The 18,245-nt window shown below is 35.0% G+C and overlaps 1 protein-coding gene across 1 annotated transcript in view; it reads left to right on the forward strand.

Annotated features, from left to right (window-relative positions):
- LOC111055871 (dynein heavy chain 1, axonemal) overlaps positions 1-18,245 on the forward strand; it is a 357,355-nt gene that overhangs the window by 204,000 nt on the left and 135,110 nt on the right. Inside the window, exons 25-26 of the mRNA XM_039439162.1 lie at positions 11,007-11,169; positions 12,928-13,088. Coding sequence (XP_039295096.1) covers positions 11,007-11,169; positions 12,928-13,088 — 324 coding nt within the window. The remainder of the gene's footprint in view (positions 1-11,006; positions 11,170-12,927; positions 13,089-18,245) is intronic.

Here is an 18,245-nt window from a genome sequence, read left to right on the forward strand (position 1 = left end):
TGTCGCCGCATGTATTGGCCAACGTTACTCGAGAGCGGACATATCTGTTGCCCACCGAGTGCCTCTTACCAAGTCTAGCAAATTGAAATATCCACCCATAATAGTTAGCTTTATTTTAAAAACAATTCGAGCGGAATGGCTGTCAGCTGGTAACAGAGGGAAACAGCATCAACTATTAGCGAAAGACCTACATCCGACGATGCCTCCTGAGAACGTCTACATAAACGAGCACCTGACGCCTCACTATAAGTTCGTGCTCTCATACGGCAAGAGGATGGTGAAGGAACGCAAGCTGCACAGAGCCAACGCACGCAACGGCAAGGTTTGGGTCAAAACTAGCGAGCAGAGTCCACCCGCAAGAGTCTGGTTTATTGAGGACATTGATCACATTATTACACACAAGGCAAGAGTAGGAGACGACCGTAAGCAGTAAGTCAAGTTCTATAGAACAATGAATTCACACAACATAAACATTGTAGGAGTAATTAATTCTTTTAAATCAAACTCCAGATAATGTGTTTCCACTATGTGTAGAACGAATCATGATATCTAGTTATTTTTGTTTATGCTCTATGAGAAGTATATAATAAGTTATTTTAAAATAATAATTACTTTGTTTTTGTTTGTTTTTTCGTTTTGTTTATGCTCTATGGGTCTATGAGAAGTCCTATAGAATAAGTTATCAAAAATAATAATTACTTGCTTGAAAATGCTTCAAGTTCTTTCACAGTTTAAGTTTTTTTCCCCTTTTTTCTAGTTTATTTATTGAAGATATTGAACATTCATTTTGTGCCTAAAATGAAATATTACTCAAGTGATGTACCTATTATTACAGTAGCTCATTTTCAATTATTCATTAATTTTAATTTAATATAATATTAATAGCTGAAGATGGCTTTATTATTAATATTGAACTTATGATTTTCCCAAAGATCACAAATCATTATTATCATTTTTTCATGTACTTAATTGGCCATCTCATTTTCCTTATACTGTAGTAGTCAGTCTGGCAGTGACTGCCGTTGAGAACAGTCGATGAGATTAACGTAAAGCTAGATAAATTATTGAAATTGAAATTCAGTCAAGTTTATTAAACAATTACAGTCAACAAGAAACATATCTCAAGCCATGGTAATATATCAATAAACTCTATTATAAGAGATAATGGAGTTTATTTGAGCTGTTGTACTCATTGAAGTTTTTTATCATCGAGTATTTTATTAGGAGAATGGAGTATTATTACTCTAGTTCAAATGCAGATGAACTTAATATTTATAATTTATTTATTCAGTTGAATTTCAATTAGGAAGTTGATAATGATTCCAATAATATTAGTAAACTTGATAAAATATTTATCTATATACATCTATATCTATTTTTATTTATTTATTTATTTTTTTTTTTTTTGTTCTTCAACTTGATCTTTATTATTTAGTATGTACTCATTAATGATTATAGCCTGTTTTCTTGCACCGGGAGTAAGATGGGCGGGGAGCAGATTAGTAACATTTTTTGAAAACAATATGAACAGGCATGAGAGAGAGATAGATGTTCTAAATGAGATAGACTGTTTTGAATATGATAGTTTTAATAATTTCAATTCTTTCTTTAAAAGTGAGGTCGAGAGCTTGAGAATTTTCCACTTGAACATACGTAGTTTTAACTTGAATTTTGATAGTTTGCTATTGGGTTTGAATGAATTGAATTGTAGATTTGATTTAATCATCCTCACTGAGACATGGATGGATGAGGACGACGAATATTCACTCGATGGTTATGATACGATCAAAATAGCTTTAAAACAGAATCGTAACGACGGAGTTATTATTTTTGCTAATAAATCGTTATCAGCTATCGGAAAGGAGATAGTGTTGGGAGGAGTAACAGCATTGGAACTGAACTTTAATTATAAAAATAAGCAATACAATATTCTGGCTGCCTACAGAACTCATGATAGTAATGTTTATACCTTCATTGATAATCTCAAATTACACTATGAAAATCTTTCTTCTAATAAAACTTATATTTTAGTCGGATATATCAATATAGATATATTAAGTAGCAATCCGAGAACTGAGATGTATTTGGATGCTATGTATGAGTCGGGATTTATTCCTTGCATTGATAAGCCTACTCGTGTAGACAGCCGTACTGGTACTTCAACCTGCCTTGACCACATTTTTATTCGACAGGGGAATTTCAGCGAGGTTCGCGCTGGTGTGCTGCAGGTTTCAGTAACCGATCACTATGGTGTAGCATTGGAGATTACTGACTACAGTCACAACAACTCACATAAAGAAGATAATAATATTAAATTCCATATTGAGAGTGATCGTTTGCGGGACCTGTTAGCTCGCCGGGGCTGGGGCGCTGTGCTTTCTCAGTCAGATACCAATCAAGCTGCAATCAATTTTTTTGAAATAATTAAGGATTGTTACAATTTAGCTAAAAAAACCTCTTGCTAAGACAAATGCTAAACTGAGAAAGCTTAAGCCATGGATAACCCAGGGCTTAGTCTGTTCCATTAGAGAGAGAGATAGATTGCAAAGAAACAACCCTTTAATCCAATACTGCAAAATCAATTCAAATCTTATAGGAATTATTTAAATAATCTGATCAAAATTACAAAAAAATAACTATTTTAGAGTAAAAATAAATAATTCCAAAGGTGATCCAAAACAATTTTGGTGTACTGGTAATGAAATAACAGGTAAGAATAAAAAAAAAGAACAATTCCCAATAGAGCAGTTTGTTAATATTCAAGTTGATACTGATGTTCATAAAACGGTTGCTAATGATTTTAACAACTATCTTTCTTCAATTGGCCAGAGACTAGCCAACCAAATCAAGTTTAGTGGACCTCCAATAGCAGATGATAGGGACTATAGAATTGATAGAGAACTTTTGAATTTTCAAACCATTTCAGATGAGGTTATCCTGTCAAATATTCAACAACTTCGAGGTATGTCAGCCCCGGGCTATGATGGCATATCTGCTCGTTTTTTTAAAGAAAATATCGACCTGTTTCTGTCTCCTTTAAAGCATATTTATAATTTAAGTATAAGCACTAGTATTTTCCCAGACGTTTTCAAAGTGGCAAAGATATTTCCACTCTACAAGGGAGGTATCAAGTCGGACCATAATAACTTCCGTCCTATTTCAATGTTGAGTGTTTTTTCCAAAATATTAGAGAAAATTATCAAGCACCAACTTACATTATATGTGGAACAGAATGGCATTCTCTCTGAGCGACAGTTTGGATTCAGGACCAGCAGATCTATATCTGAGGCATTATTCCAGTTGAACCAGGAACTGAACGTGTCACTAAATCAAAATAAGAAAAATCTACTTGTGTTTCTAGACCTAGCAAAGGCCTTCGATACGGTGGATAGGCCCAGGCTTTTGAAAAAACTCAATCTTATAGGAATACAAGATAAAGCGTATGAATGGTTGGAATCATATTTGACCAATAGACAGCAGATGGTGCAAATAAATGGAGTAGAGAGCGACTTGAAGAGCATCCAATATGGTGTGGTACAAGGAAGCACTCTGGGGCCGCTTTTATTCCTAATTTACATCAACAATCTACCTAAACTGAATGTAACCGGAAGCCTGTACCTGTTTGCCGATGATACAGCCCTGCTGGTTTCTGGTGATACGAGAAAAAAGATGTATGAAACTGCTTTGAGTGACCTTGCAACGTTGAAAAAATGGCTTGATCATAATACATTAACTCTGAATGTGAAAAAAACTAAATACATGGAAATTTCATTGAGAAACACTGTTGAAGACACAACTCAATGTTTAATGTTACACTCTTGCAATGATTTGCAAACCTCCACTTGTGGTTGTCCGTCGATAGAACGTGTGAGGTGCTACAAGTACTTGGGCGTGATGTTCGACGACAACCTCAATTGGTCAGCACATATTGCATACATCAGAAACAGAGTTCGTAAGGCTATATTCTTGTTCTACAAGCTCAATAACATATTAAATCAGAAGGAACTCAGGAACATATATTTTGCATACGTTCAGTCACTAATACAGGGTGATATAATCTCATAGGGTGGATGCTATAAAACTAATTTGGAACCTTTAAAAGTAGCACAGGAAGCTGTTTTGAGAGTAGCATTGAAGAGAGACAGTAGATCCAACTCACATGACCTGTATATAGACTTCAATGTTTTGGATATCAGGCAATTATTTGTGAAAAATGCACTAATTTATATGTATAAGCACCATACTGATATTTTCATTAGAAATACCCACACAAATCATATCCCACCCGAACAGCTACAATTTCAGGAATAATAACACCTAGAATTAACAAAACATATTCATCCACAAACATTTATTACATAGTTCATATGCTTTTCAGGAATATTCCCAACAAACTCAGAGAATTTGATGCAGCATCTTTGGTAGAGTACAAAAAAATTGTGAATCTTTGGCTAAACGAAATAGGTAGGGATGGAACCGAAAATATCATTAGCTCAGTTTATAGGTTATAGAGTTTTATACCCAACTTATTCTAGATGAAGCAAGTAGGCTACTAACTAGTGGACGTTCTCAAGCTCCGGTCAATTCTATTTTTCAATAAGATAAACTAAATTTCAAATCTCTTTATTTCTTTACTATCCTTACCTGTTAAGTTCTCATACAAGTTTATTCTTAATCATTTAATCCAGATTCACCCTCACTCACAGGAAATAGCCTATGTAAGGGTATTTCTCATTGCTGTCATATTCTGTATTTTGTACAGAACAACAAATTGTTACTATTGTTACTATAGTCTTTATTATGCTATGCTTATGAATTTTATGTTATGTTGTAGTAGTACTGTATTTAATGTTGTGCTGTGCAATATGCATAAATTTTGTAAAGTGTTGAAGAGAATAAATTTGATTTGATTTGATTTGATTTGTAATTAATTTCTTGTCATTCATTCCTTTTGAAATGTTATTATACTCTAACATCGTGAATGACTCATGTATGATAAGAAACGAAAACAAAATGTGCATTTATTTTTCCTACAATAGCATAGACAAACGAAATAATCTCAATATTCTCATATTTACGGTGACAATAGAAAGAATCATTATTTTGAAGGAGAAGGTGAAAATTGGAGGTTTCAATTTGATAGTTGATGTGAGGTCGTAGGTCAAAGTTTAGGTAAACTCTCCATCTCTACGTTATTTACTTTTTTATCTAACCTTTATCTACGTTTTCCATCCACTCCCTTCTATCTAATCAAAAAACAAATGCGAAGTTGGAAAGAATTTATTTGAAGGAAGTCCAAGACCAATGATGTTAACTGAAATTACTTGCATGAACAATAATAAGTAGACGAAACATGTCTTAGCTGGAAGAACAAGTTTGATGATCTCATTACCTAATTCATGCAGGTGAACGGGCTAGAGTCAAGAAAACTTCAATTAATCTTGCCATGCCTGATTTAAAAGGTTTATACTATAGAATAACACTACAATTTGAAATAATTGAAAAATACAAACAGCTTCAATAAACATTGGCAACTAAAATCGAACAACAGAAACAACAATTTCATGTTACTTTGTTGACATTCTTCATCTGATTCGGGGGCGCATTACTATCCCCTTTTTGATAGCAATACGTCACAAAACCAAACAATATCAGTCATCAAATAACAAGTTAATTTCAACATAAAATTACTCAAGAAAGAAAAGCCCGTTGAACCCAAGTTTCGTCGATAGTAACCCATATAACCCATTTCATAATAATTTTGAATCCCCACTTTTGATTGACATTCTCGAATGAACCTTTGTTTCACTACACTGCACTTTCGTTGGTCTGTACGTTGCTTTATCGTCGGGGTTACAGTACCTTGTTTTTGGCGGTGAACTTTTACCGGTTGAATTTGGCTTGACGGCGACGTCCTCTTACGTCCCTAGACCTGTCGTCTGAACGGGTGTCTTGAAGCGGTGTTACATAAAATTGCGGAACCAAAGTGGTGGTAGTACATGAAGTTGGTTTGGGGACACACATGAACCGCTGTAAATAAATGCATTACAGCATTAATTTCTAACTCTTCCTACAATTCATCAAAAGCTAAAACAGGAGTTATCTATTGATTACAATTAATTAAATTCTCTCATTCTATTTGAATCCTCATTGTATATAGATTTTTATCTTTAAACTACTGATTCTTTGTATCAGAATTAATGGATCTTTCTTCACAAATAATTCAAAAGTTCTGTTATAATTCAATAAATTAGCGTTCAGTTAAAAGCCTTAACGCCATGAGAAAACACAGTCAGAAAAATATAAAATTGAGTCTTAAACTCAATATGAACATAATCTTAAAAATTTCATTCCACTTTAAAAGGCTATCTTCCTGACTTTCAGCAATACTCTACGATAATATATCTCCAGAAACAATAACTCAAATGTAACGTAACTGAAAACTTTCTATACTTCTTTAGAAAAAATTTATAAGTATCTTCCATCACTAATAAAATCAAAAGGATTATTCTCAATCAATATTATTAACTTGAAAATTAACAGGCTTTGTTGATAAAATACTCTTTGATTGAAGTTTCAATTAATTAAATTCCCTAAATTATATTTTAACCTTATTTTACGTACCTTAGCGGTTATTTGAAGAAGCAATTATTCGTACATGAAGAAGAAACACAATTAAACCTTTCAGGACATGGCACTACTAGAAAATTTAAACTTTAATAAAAATAAAACTAGCTCCTACATTAACTAATTATATAAACTTATAAACTTGCCCAAAAAAGGGCGAAACATAATGACTACATCTTTACTCTCGTAGTGCTCCTAGCAAATTGTCCTCCGAAACGTAATCTGGTCTCGTGACTGGGGAATCCCCCCACTACTGTATTTAGAAACAGGTCTCCTATTGGGCGAAGGGAATCAATTTGACCAATCGTCGCGTGGCTTCTAGAGCCTTTGGACCAAATAGTAACTGCAAAATCGGTAGTTTGTTATAATTTCAATGCTTGCTGTTTTCCAACTTATCGCACTTTATGTCGCGACAAGAAGGCTAAGTTTTAGAGATAATTCCATAATCTACATTCCTCGACGACTCGGAGCCACAATTTTTAAATATCTATCATGGGAAACTCGAAGTCATGGCCGTTCATAATAGAGAGAGAAAATAATTTATTTCGCTAACTCACTTACAATAATGGCTCTAGTCTATTGCGTATTAAATTTACTATTATAACTTGGGAAAAGGCCTGAATTAAATTTAGTGCTCGGCACAAGAGAGAATAATATTATGACACTTAGTAGTAGTTTCCATTTTACATTTCACAGTATATAATAATTTAAAGTTTCTATTTTACATGATAATATCCTTGAAAATAGTGATATCTGAAAAACTTTACTGAAATCAAAATAATACAAATTGGATACGCTACACAGTTTTTCAAAATCATGCTCAGATTTATGCAGCTGATAGGAGTTTCCAATGTCATTCGACTTGCATTAAAGGCTTGAGAAAGTAGAATTTCTCAGCTAGTACTGCATTCAGATGAAAACGATCTTTATGTAATGACCGTTTGGGACTTTCCCTTGAGATGTACTCAAATTAAGCTAAAATTGGGTAGCTGCTGCCTACTGCTCCACTAATGAATGACTGAGAAGCATTTGAAGGGTAGAGGACTTTCAACTCTTTTCCTACTTTTCTCACCTCCCTACCCAACTTATACACTAACTCTATTAGTGGAGCTGCCTTTTTCAGATCGTTATGTCAGTTCACACTGCCACCCTCATTAGATTCTCCAACTCAATCTGCAAAATGTAGGTCAGATAGTGTGAAATGGAACGTAGAGTAATTATGGAGATTGAAGAGAAAGAGCTACAATGAAGAATTCATTGTCAAGGTCCTAAAGTTTTTCTCACAGTTCAGAATTTTTCTCTCTCGCTCTTCATGATCTTCCTTGATATCTGTCGGTTCTTTCTTACATCGGATGCATGTTTCATGGAAAGTTTGCATTTTTTGATTCACCTATCATCTTATAAATGAGACAATTTATTTGAGATTTTCTTTATGACCTTCACTACTCTCTTGTTATTTATCCCATACTTAGATGAATAAATAATTACCCCCGATTCAACCAATGCTTACAGTCTCAATTGATTCTCAATATTGTCTGGAGAGAAGACTCTCAAATGATGGATATAATATGACAAAGCTCACTCTACTATCCATAATTTTATTGTAGCAGTTAATAAAGTCAATTTCTAATTGAGAATCATTACCATTACGCTTCAGTAATATTCTGTCAGCAACAGAGTTGAAAAGTTTCAAATTCCTAGTTGTATAACAAGATTTAATATGTATCTCATTTTTTGGACAAATTTTATGTCTCATATTTGTTTATCAACTAGTTCTATAGGTTTAAGAACAATTTTTTCAAACTGAATTTTCCATGAAGAAATTTCAAGGTCAGGAATACGAATATATTCCAACCTTATAGTGTTTTATTGTGAATTAGGTGATGAGTGGATATTGTATTATCAATTTGAAGCTCTGTTTTTAGGCCGGACACAACAATGTCTCCCGGCTAAGTAGGTCAAAGAAGTTATTGACTAAAAACTACAGATTTATTGATACTTAGAAAGACCGAAACCTAGTAATAACCGAAACCGGTCTTTCTAAGTATCAATAAATCTGTGGTTTTTTGACAATTACTTAGTCTTTTTCATTCAACAATACAATAAGACGTTGCTTTCAAGTCATAGATGAATCCACGTGAGGATATTATCATGCAGTATGAGGGAATAAACAGTATATCTTGGTTTATAACTTAGTAGGCTTAAGACGGATAACGAGGTAGAATATTTCCTTCTGCCATTTCGAGGAAACATAAATTCCCTCCCATGGGACCCTGAGCAATTCCGTCATTACGATGTCTGCAGCATCCTTTGTGGACTTGGGTGCTGTTTTCCTGTTACCTTTTGAGAGTTCTAGATCTGTTCACGAATCCTCATTAGTATGTAACTTGTAAGAGATATCACTTTCATACGAGCATGATGTGTCGTCGCTGTATTCCTCTTATTGGACTCAGTTTGCTCGTTTGAGAGCAAAATATCAAGCAAGGTTGAACTAGGAGGAGCTTGGTGGTTTGTGGCGTTTGAAGTTCAAACGTGAGAGAGTGGAGATTGATAGATAGATGAATGACTTTTATTTACACTTTACAATAAAAGTAATGTGGGCGAAATTGAGGCAATAAAAGCCCCCTCTTCCAAGCGAAGAGAACTTCTGCATAATGAGCTATTTGGAAGATTATTCGATTTGAATTTGATTTGTTCTAAGAGCTCTCATTTTTGGAAATTCTTTGGAGAAGTGTCACATAACCTGCTTTTGTAAATCTTTGGCAGAGAGTATAAAATGTAATTACAACAAACTTGCTCGTATAGAATGAACTTGCTCGAGTATAGTATGTAATTCCATCAACAAACATCAATTCTAGTATGCTATTCAGCTACTAGTAAATTATATTATTTAGAGCCTAATATTATGTTTTAAAGTTGAAATTGTAAGACTCAATACTAAAGATAAGATTATAGATCCAGATATGTCATCTTTCAAAGTGAGTTCTCTAGAGCATTCTCAATTCATTATTTTATATGGAATTTTGATAAATTTCACATTACATTCATTTTTTACTACTTGGCGGGATGCACACCGGAGAAACGCGTTTTCATGAAACTTGTTTAATGCAATCCGTTTCACTCGCGCATGCATACAAAAGAAACGGCTTTCCAGTCAGCTTCACGATGCATTCCGATGACGATGTGGTCATTTTGTCATGGTGGCTTAGTACAAAAAGACAAAAATATAACACGAAAATACTGCGTACACTCAATGATCAGGGATCGAGACCATAGTTCCCTCGTTGTTGCAAACTTGCTCATAAGTGATCCTATCAAATTTCTACAGCTTCGGCCAACTTTACTTGGAATGAAATTCCTGCCATAATTTTGTGTAACTATTTCAAATTCAATCTCAAATTAAGCTAATTGAATTACTTATAATTTTATTACAAATTTCAAATCAAGCTATCACACAAATTACAAATAGCTATCACACAAATTTCTACAAATCACACAATTTCGCAATGGGAAACGTGAAACTACAGCTAGAGGAAACCGATTAATTGAGTTTCACGATATTTGGTTTCACGCAATGAAAGAAACTGGAGTTTCATGAAACGCAGTGTGCACAATCCTGTGTAATCTTATCAGTCGATTGCAAGCAACTTTCGTTCCACGTTTCCTGAAACTTGTTTCACGAAACGTGTTTCTCCCGTGTGCATCGCGCCTTATCAACAGTAGAAATGAGTTTTAGATTGTTGTGTATTCTCTTCATCATTGTACTGATCTGATAACTCATAAGAATCAAACTCTTGTTGGACGAGCAAATAATTATTGTTCACCTTGTATTCGGCCTAGTACCCTCACCACATCCTCTATTTCTAATCAGAGATTGGTTAGGAATGTTTCCTCTTCATCATTGTGCTGATTTCATAACTCATTGGAAGTGAATTAAACTTAACTATTTGAGCGAGCAAATGATTTTTTACCTTGTATTCGGGACAGTAGCCCTACAAAATCCTCGTTTTCTTACCAGGTGTGAGTTAATAATGGATACCTGGAACTGAAAAATAGATTAAACAAGGTCTCAACGCCAAATAAATAATATATAATACAAAACAGAAGAAGTCCAATCGAATAATAAACCCGCATAGTTTCAAGAAACTAGCTTGAAAACGGTAATACTTAACTCATTTGAGCTCATCAACAGAAGACTGTTAATAAAATTTATTCATTCAACGGACAAACATCAATTTGAATATGCTATTTAGCTTCCAGAGAATTATATCATTCAACTTCTAATAATATAATGTAAGATGATATAAGATTGTTTTATTCTATGACTGGAGATTAGACTATAATCATTCAGAGATAACATCTATCATTTTTCGTTTCAGGACATAATTGACTCGAAGTTGGACCGTAGAAGAAAGGGCGTTTTTGGACCACCAATAACAAAAAGACTAGTCTTGTTCATAGACGACTTGAACATGCCAGCTCCTGAAGTTTACGGGGCTCAACCTCCCTTGGAACTCATCCGTCAATGGATGGATTTCCATGGTAAGATCTAATCATCATGATTTGAATGAATGTACATAAAATTACATATATTAGAATAATAGTAGTCATGGGACGTTTGAAAAACATAACACTTTATTTATTCTTCCATCAACTTCATGTTGATTGTGAAAGTTAGGGATGTTTGAGTCGAAGAAGTCAATATTACTGTTTCAAACACCAACTTTGCGTTACTAATTGAAAATTAGCAGAAATTCTAAATAAAGTTCCTGGAATTTATTATTTTCCCAACACACTAACTTTATTCCGTCAGTTAAGCCGTTAGTAGCTTTCTCAACAAAACAATCAATATTCTTATAGTATCCAATTAGTAGAAGCAGACAGGCTTATAAACTAATGGTGAGATTCAATTTTATCTGTCAGTATTGGTTGAAGGGGGAACAGTGATGTCATCCACAAGGAATGCTGTAGTGAATCTCATAAAAGACAATACCCAATCAATAAACGTCAGACGCAGCCAAACTTCATTGACTTTGTAAAGTTTAAATTGAAATTTAGGTGTGAGTTGAATTCATCAAGTTTTACAAAGCTCTGTCAGGGAAGATGAGGAAATTGGAACAACTAGTTCCTGATAATGGTGATTTTAATTAGTAGCATAACTTAACGTAAGTTGACGTAACAACAAACTTGGTACTGTAACTGTGGTGTGCTTCTCACTCACATCAACCTCAATAACTTTACTCCAGTAATAGATTAATGAGTTAAGATTCTGGTGGATGCAATATCGCTTGGAGGTTCCCATAAGTTGCTTACATGCGGTTTCAAGATTGATTAGTTACTGTTGATTACACAATTACAAAGCTTCTCATCCCACTGTACTAATGTCAGAAACTTCTATTACTTGATTTATTCAATATACATATTAATGATGTGAATATTCATAATATTTGAATTCGAGTTTACCAGATCACTTCAATAGTTTGAGGAGCTAGTGGCCACAGCTGATCTCACGGCCTATACCTCCTGTTGTTTATGTAGCTTAGACACGGTTTCTAAAATAATTATTAAATCTAATGGGCGATTTCCATTAGTGATTTAACTGTCCATTAGATTCTATAAGTGTTCTAGAAAGCAGACCTTGATGTTTTCGATTACAAACTAGAAACCACATGTTGCAATAACCATTTATAAAAAATTCCAAAGTGGGAAGTTGAGAATAAATTTTCCATCAGTATTGATGACAGTGATGTGTGAGTCTGGCCACTACGGTAGAACATGCATGTCATGCACGTTTATCATGCACATACACATGTTCACCATGCATGATCATCATCAGCGGGAGGCTTCTAACATAAAATCAACAACCAATAGCAATGAATAAATTACTAGAAGATTACAGATTTTAATGATAGCAATAATAAATCGGACTATTTATTTTGAATCTGACTTTTTGCGACTCCCACCAGCAGTTAAAGACTTTTCTTTTGCTGGTGGTGTCTGAAAACAATTTTTAGTTTTTTAGTTCTCGGTAGTTTATTTTATTTTATTTTCTTGTGTTAAGTGTTTGATTTGTTGCGTTTTTAAATTATGGCAATAAAGAATTAAAATTGGAATAGAGCAGCTAAGAAAAATTAACAACAAAGAGTCTGATATACAAAAACCTAACCCCAAAAAATGTTGCTCGAACTGTTTTGCTGTGATCACAGCTGTGATTACACAACAATGTATGACGACTATTTATCATGCATGTTCTACCGTTAGTAGGCAGCCTAACGAAGCGCGCGCTTTTTGGAATTGCAGGTTGGTACGACCGACGCAGCGTGGGTGAGTTTCGGCATATTGTTGACACGAATCTGTTGGCAGCCATGGGTTTGGCGGGCGGAGCGCGCAATGCGATCAGCGCGCGTCTCCTCAGACACTTCCACCTCATTTCCTTTGTCGAAATGCAGGATGACATTAAGGTAACCTGAAATCAACTCTGGTACAAATTATTGTTATCGGAAGCTTGTCTTATCCTTCACTTGAAATTTAAATTCTTCCAAAAAATACATTGATTACAATAGATACAACTAAAAATAATGGAGAAATATTGTGTAAAACAACCCCTGTGCTTATATAGTGTGGGGCCGTTCATGTTCTATATAATGCTTTTTAATCTATTGATCAGTATGGATTCAATTTCAAACGAATAATTTCATTTATTGGTAGTAGAGAATAATTATTAATCTATGATTAGATGCATGGTCTAAAGTCAGCACCTGATTTACATTGATTTGCTGTCCTCCTCTCATTAGACAAAGCAGATAGCTTCTGTGCACTAATGATGGACTAACAATATTTCAATCTCAGTTATGAATTTTTTTATAAAATCATGAAATATATTATTTTCTTGATGGAAAAGATATATTTTAAATTCAATTGATCATTATCAACAAGAGTCAGAAATAGTTATTTGTGCAACTAGTGCGCAAAGTGACAGTTTGCTGCACCGAAAGAAACGTTTACGCCCGAGCCGTTGGCGAGGGCGGAATGGTTTCTTGAGTGCAGCAGAGGAACTTTGCGCACGTATTTCACATTAAATTTTTCCTACAGTTACCATTGAATATGGAAAGTGGGTAATTATGGGTAAAATTCCCTGAAATCCATCAAATGTTTTTCTGTGTCATTTTATTATTAATAAATAAAATTGAATAATGAGAGGTCATGTTAGAATTTTCCTTCTAGTATGGTCTAGGTGAATTGGTGATTGTGCTTGATAACGAGGAATTATTGAAATGATCGATTCAGTATTTGATTTTATTCAGCCCTGTTCATCGATGGTCATTATAAGAATTAAATTAAACATATAACCGATTTTACAGAAATTTATAAAATACCGGTATTATGTAATAGACAGTAAGATTCATTATGGATACGAAGGGATATAACTGGGAAAGTGAGAAAAGGTTAGAAAATATGAGTGGAATTTGACCCAGCCTAGTAATAAAGGTCGTGGAAGAAACTCTTTTAAATACATACTATTCTGATTAAAATGGAGTGTTAATACATCGCAGTTGGGAATGAATAGGTAATAAATAAAATAAAATAAATTAATGATGGGCGGCTGTCACTCATGTCGCTGTCCTCGTTGTCCATCGTTTTTATTATAACGTGCACCACAACACTATACCACAGTCACTTTTACCAACTTCATTTTGATTTTGCTCCACTGGTGCTCCATATAACCTACTAACTATTTTGCGTTGCCATGTTGCAAATCTGAAGTGCAGAAAAAATTTTTCCCGCACTAGAGCGGAAAAGTGATTCTTTGCGTTCTGTAATCAGTGCAGGAATGGCCACTTTTCAAGGTAACTCTAAGAAAAATCTATTTTAGCATAGACCTACCGGGATAACATGAATCACAGCTATCTACTATGGAAGGCGGTGGTAACAGAGAATTTTGAAACGCCACGGCATTCAAATAGTATATTTTTGATTATAACTTTTAACAAGCTGCACACTTGCTAACAATTTGATAAAAAACGTTCCCACTTCTTATAATCAGATCTTGAATTTTCTATTTGAATCAGGGTTGCCAACTGTGAGTTTTTCTCACTGAACCATGGCCATTTGGATAACTCAGCTCATCAGATGGACTTGGAGATTTGATTGTATGCATAGTTGGCATGTTTCAAATATTCACTTGTAATATTATTGTAATTGAAGAGACTTGAAATTTTGTCAATATTCCACTTTATTACAATATTCTTGTAATAAATGTGATTCAAATTTGAGTAACTGATGCAATTACTACGATACATCTTTATGAAACTACAATCATATAATTTTCAACTGTTATTGAACCAATAATTCACTAGGTGATGCTTTAGGTGATGGTTTATTGATCCATTCCCAACTGCGATGTATTAACACTCCATTTTAATCAGAATAGTGTGTATTTACAAGAGTTTCTTCCACGACCTTTATTACTAGCCTGGATGAAATTCCACTCATATTTTCTAACCGTTTCTCACTTTCCCAGTTATATCCCTTCGTATCCATAATGAATCTTACTGTCTATTACATAATACCGGTATTTTATAAATTTCTGTAAAATTGGTTATATATGTTCAATTTAATTCTTATAATGACCGTCGATGAACAGGGCTGCATAAAATCAAATACTGAATCGATCACTTCAATAATTCCTCGTTATCAAGCACAATCACCAATTTACCTAGACCATACTAGAAGGAAAATTCTAACATGACCTCTCAGCCGGAAAAAGGCCATTCCACACAGCACGTGGCGTGCGTGGCTGGACGCACGCCACGCCGGCCACGCTAGCCACATGCCAATTCACACCACCACGACTGTTGCGATGCTATACCGGCCACGTTTCCCGTCAGTATGCAGGAAGATGTCAACTCCGACGGTCCCGTGGTGTGAATCTGGATTTTCTTGTGGCTTACCTTGGTTTGATGACTCCAACAGCAGCAGTAGTAATGATAATGAGCTGTTTTTATTGTATTCGGTGATAGCACGGGACCAGTGGTTACATCCAATCAATAAAAAAAGGAAGACCTATGGCGAATTCCATCATTTAATGCGCGACCTTGAGGCTGACAATGATAGTATACGTTCTATACGAGAGTATACGTCTAGTATACGTTCTGCGCATGCTCGGACCAAAACGTGGACGGACACGTTTGAAAAGATCGCTCAGAGAGCGAACGGTAGCCACGCGTGGCTAGTATAGCAAGCGTTGCCGCGTGGCCGTGGCTGCTATGTGAATTGCTTCATTTGATTAGCTGGGAAGCGATGTTTTGAAAAGTAGCTAGCGTGCGTCCAGCCACGCACGCCACGTGCTGTGTGGAATGGCCTTAAGGCATACGCATAATAATGATAATGATGAGATGATACTATGTTTATTGAACATATCAATTGATGAAGGTTACAAACGTTCCACGAACTGAAATGGTGTGGAAAGAAGATTACATGTGTAAGATATATTCCGTGGAATGATGAATCGATAGGACTCATAGCCATCCATACTCAAAGGACTTTGAAGATTTGCACGTATCACCATAAATTGGAGAACTGCAATTTCCCAAAGCGACTTCAGTTAGGCTCCACTTTCCAGTGGCCCACCTGTTCCACTTCAAACTTTCAGAATTCCTCACAAATAGCACCAATGCTCCCCATTCAATCAATGCTGACCGAACAAAGTGAATCTCACTGTACCTGCTGCACTTGAAACTGTCAGTATCCCTCATGGACATCACCAATGCTGATCCATTCAATCAATTCTGACAGATTGAAGTGAATATCACTGTTTCTTGCTTCATCTCAAACTGTCAGAATTTCTCATGGATAACACCAATACTGATAAATTCAACCACTGCTGACAGATTCAAGTGATCAGCCTGGTTCACTTCTGGGAGAAACGTCATTTGTCATCCGATAATAAGGCTGTCTTTGAAAGCAATTTGAATCTATTCCCTGTCAGTGAATCTGTCAGGTATGGAGCCACCGTTTCACTGGCTACAATAATGGTTTCTGCGCTGACTAACACAATCTATCATAGATTCAGTTGGCACTGACTAGTGACTAGCTCAGTGACTCACTGCATTCAGTGACTCAGTGATCATTCTCACTCAGTGACAGCGAGTTCAGTCACTGAGAAACATCCCTGAATGGAATATTTAGATTCAATTTCAACTGGCAGCATTATTTGAATGGGAAGCATTGAAGATGTTTATGAGCAATACTGACATTCCAGAGTAATCTCACTATTGTAAGATACACTTCAAACTGTCAGCATTGTTTGAATGGGAAGCTCTGATGTTATCTATGAGTGTTGCTGACAGGTTGGAGTGAATTTCAGTGGGAGCAAAGAGCCAGTCATATACGTTGAGCAGGATCACACTATAAGCTCTTCAGAGCGTGAGCTACTGTATAATGCTCGTCGATTTCCTGAGAGTGCTGAAGGTACTCTATGAGGAGAAGAGGAATTAGAAGTATTCTAGTGGAAGGGAGATGTTATATTTGAATACATCCTCTGTTGCTAGGTCAGATGAAACCTATGGCAAACACTTAAACATGATGAGCAAGAATATATCAACAAAGCAATTTGTTAATGGGATAGAGTGAGACAAAGATCTAAATAGGTAGAGAAGGAGAGCTACAAACCTACAATGAGAAATGTGTGGAAAATATATTCTACACTACATATCAAAATCATTGGAGATCCCATTCCAGACATGAACCAAATAATACAACCATGGAAAATGGAACAACTTATTCCTATAATACAACTTACAAATCAGTGAGGATCTATAACGGTATCTCTACCGTGGAATTTATCAAATAAAATAGTTGATTTGATCCAATCAAATTGCGAAACATAGGCAACTCGGTTATTGTGAAACACCAGATTGATTGCTTCTATGCCAATATAATTATCAATTATTGCCAATATAATATCAAATAATTAAATTCTCATACAAATCAGGCTCCATTGTTACAATCAATTTCAATCCAATTACATTTTAATCTTGAGCTTCGTGGTACATTTGACAAACGATTCGAACACATAAAACCATTTCAAGTTAGCATTAGAATTTTCATCATAGAAGTCAGTGAATATTTCTCTATTCTATAATCCATTCTTCAATGAATTGCATGAATAATTTAATGTTTTTTCTGAGCATCCTATCGATTATTCTTGGATTCTACTCATTCTATATGATATCCCTTCCATAGTCCATAGAAAGTATTCAATTACTTTTACTTATGGAACACTTATTACACTTTACTAATGACCGATGGATTTAATTCACTAATGGCTCTTATGACTATTAGTATAACTTATGATAGTACATCATATGATACTTTTAATACTCTCATGACACACTTAGTCCTCGTAATCAGCGTTAATATTCTGCTGATGACCGAATTATTCCATTCAAACACGAAGGCTGATGATCAGTCGAGAAGAGCTCAATACAGTAGAATGGTATTTCTCAATTTTCAAACGATTCTATCCTATTACATCCAATAAGGAAAACTTGAACTTCTCCTGAGTGAGAAATCGAGCATGATACTAGTTCCTAAGTTCCTACATTTACTTTCCTTGC

The sequence above is a fragment of the Nilaparvata lugens genome, chromosome 12 (assembly GCF_014356525.2).
Source record: "Nilaparvata lugens isolate BPH chromosome 12, ASM1435652v1, whole genome shotgun sequence".
Taxonomy (NCBI): Eukaryota; Metazoa; Arthropoda; class Insecta; order Hemiptera; family Delphacidae; genus Nilaparvata; species Nilaparvata lugens.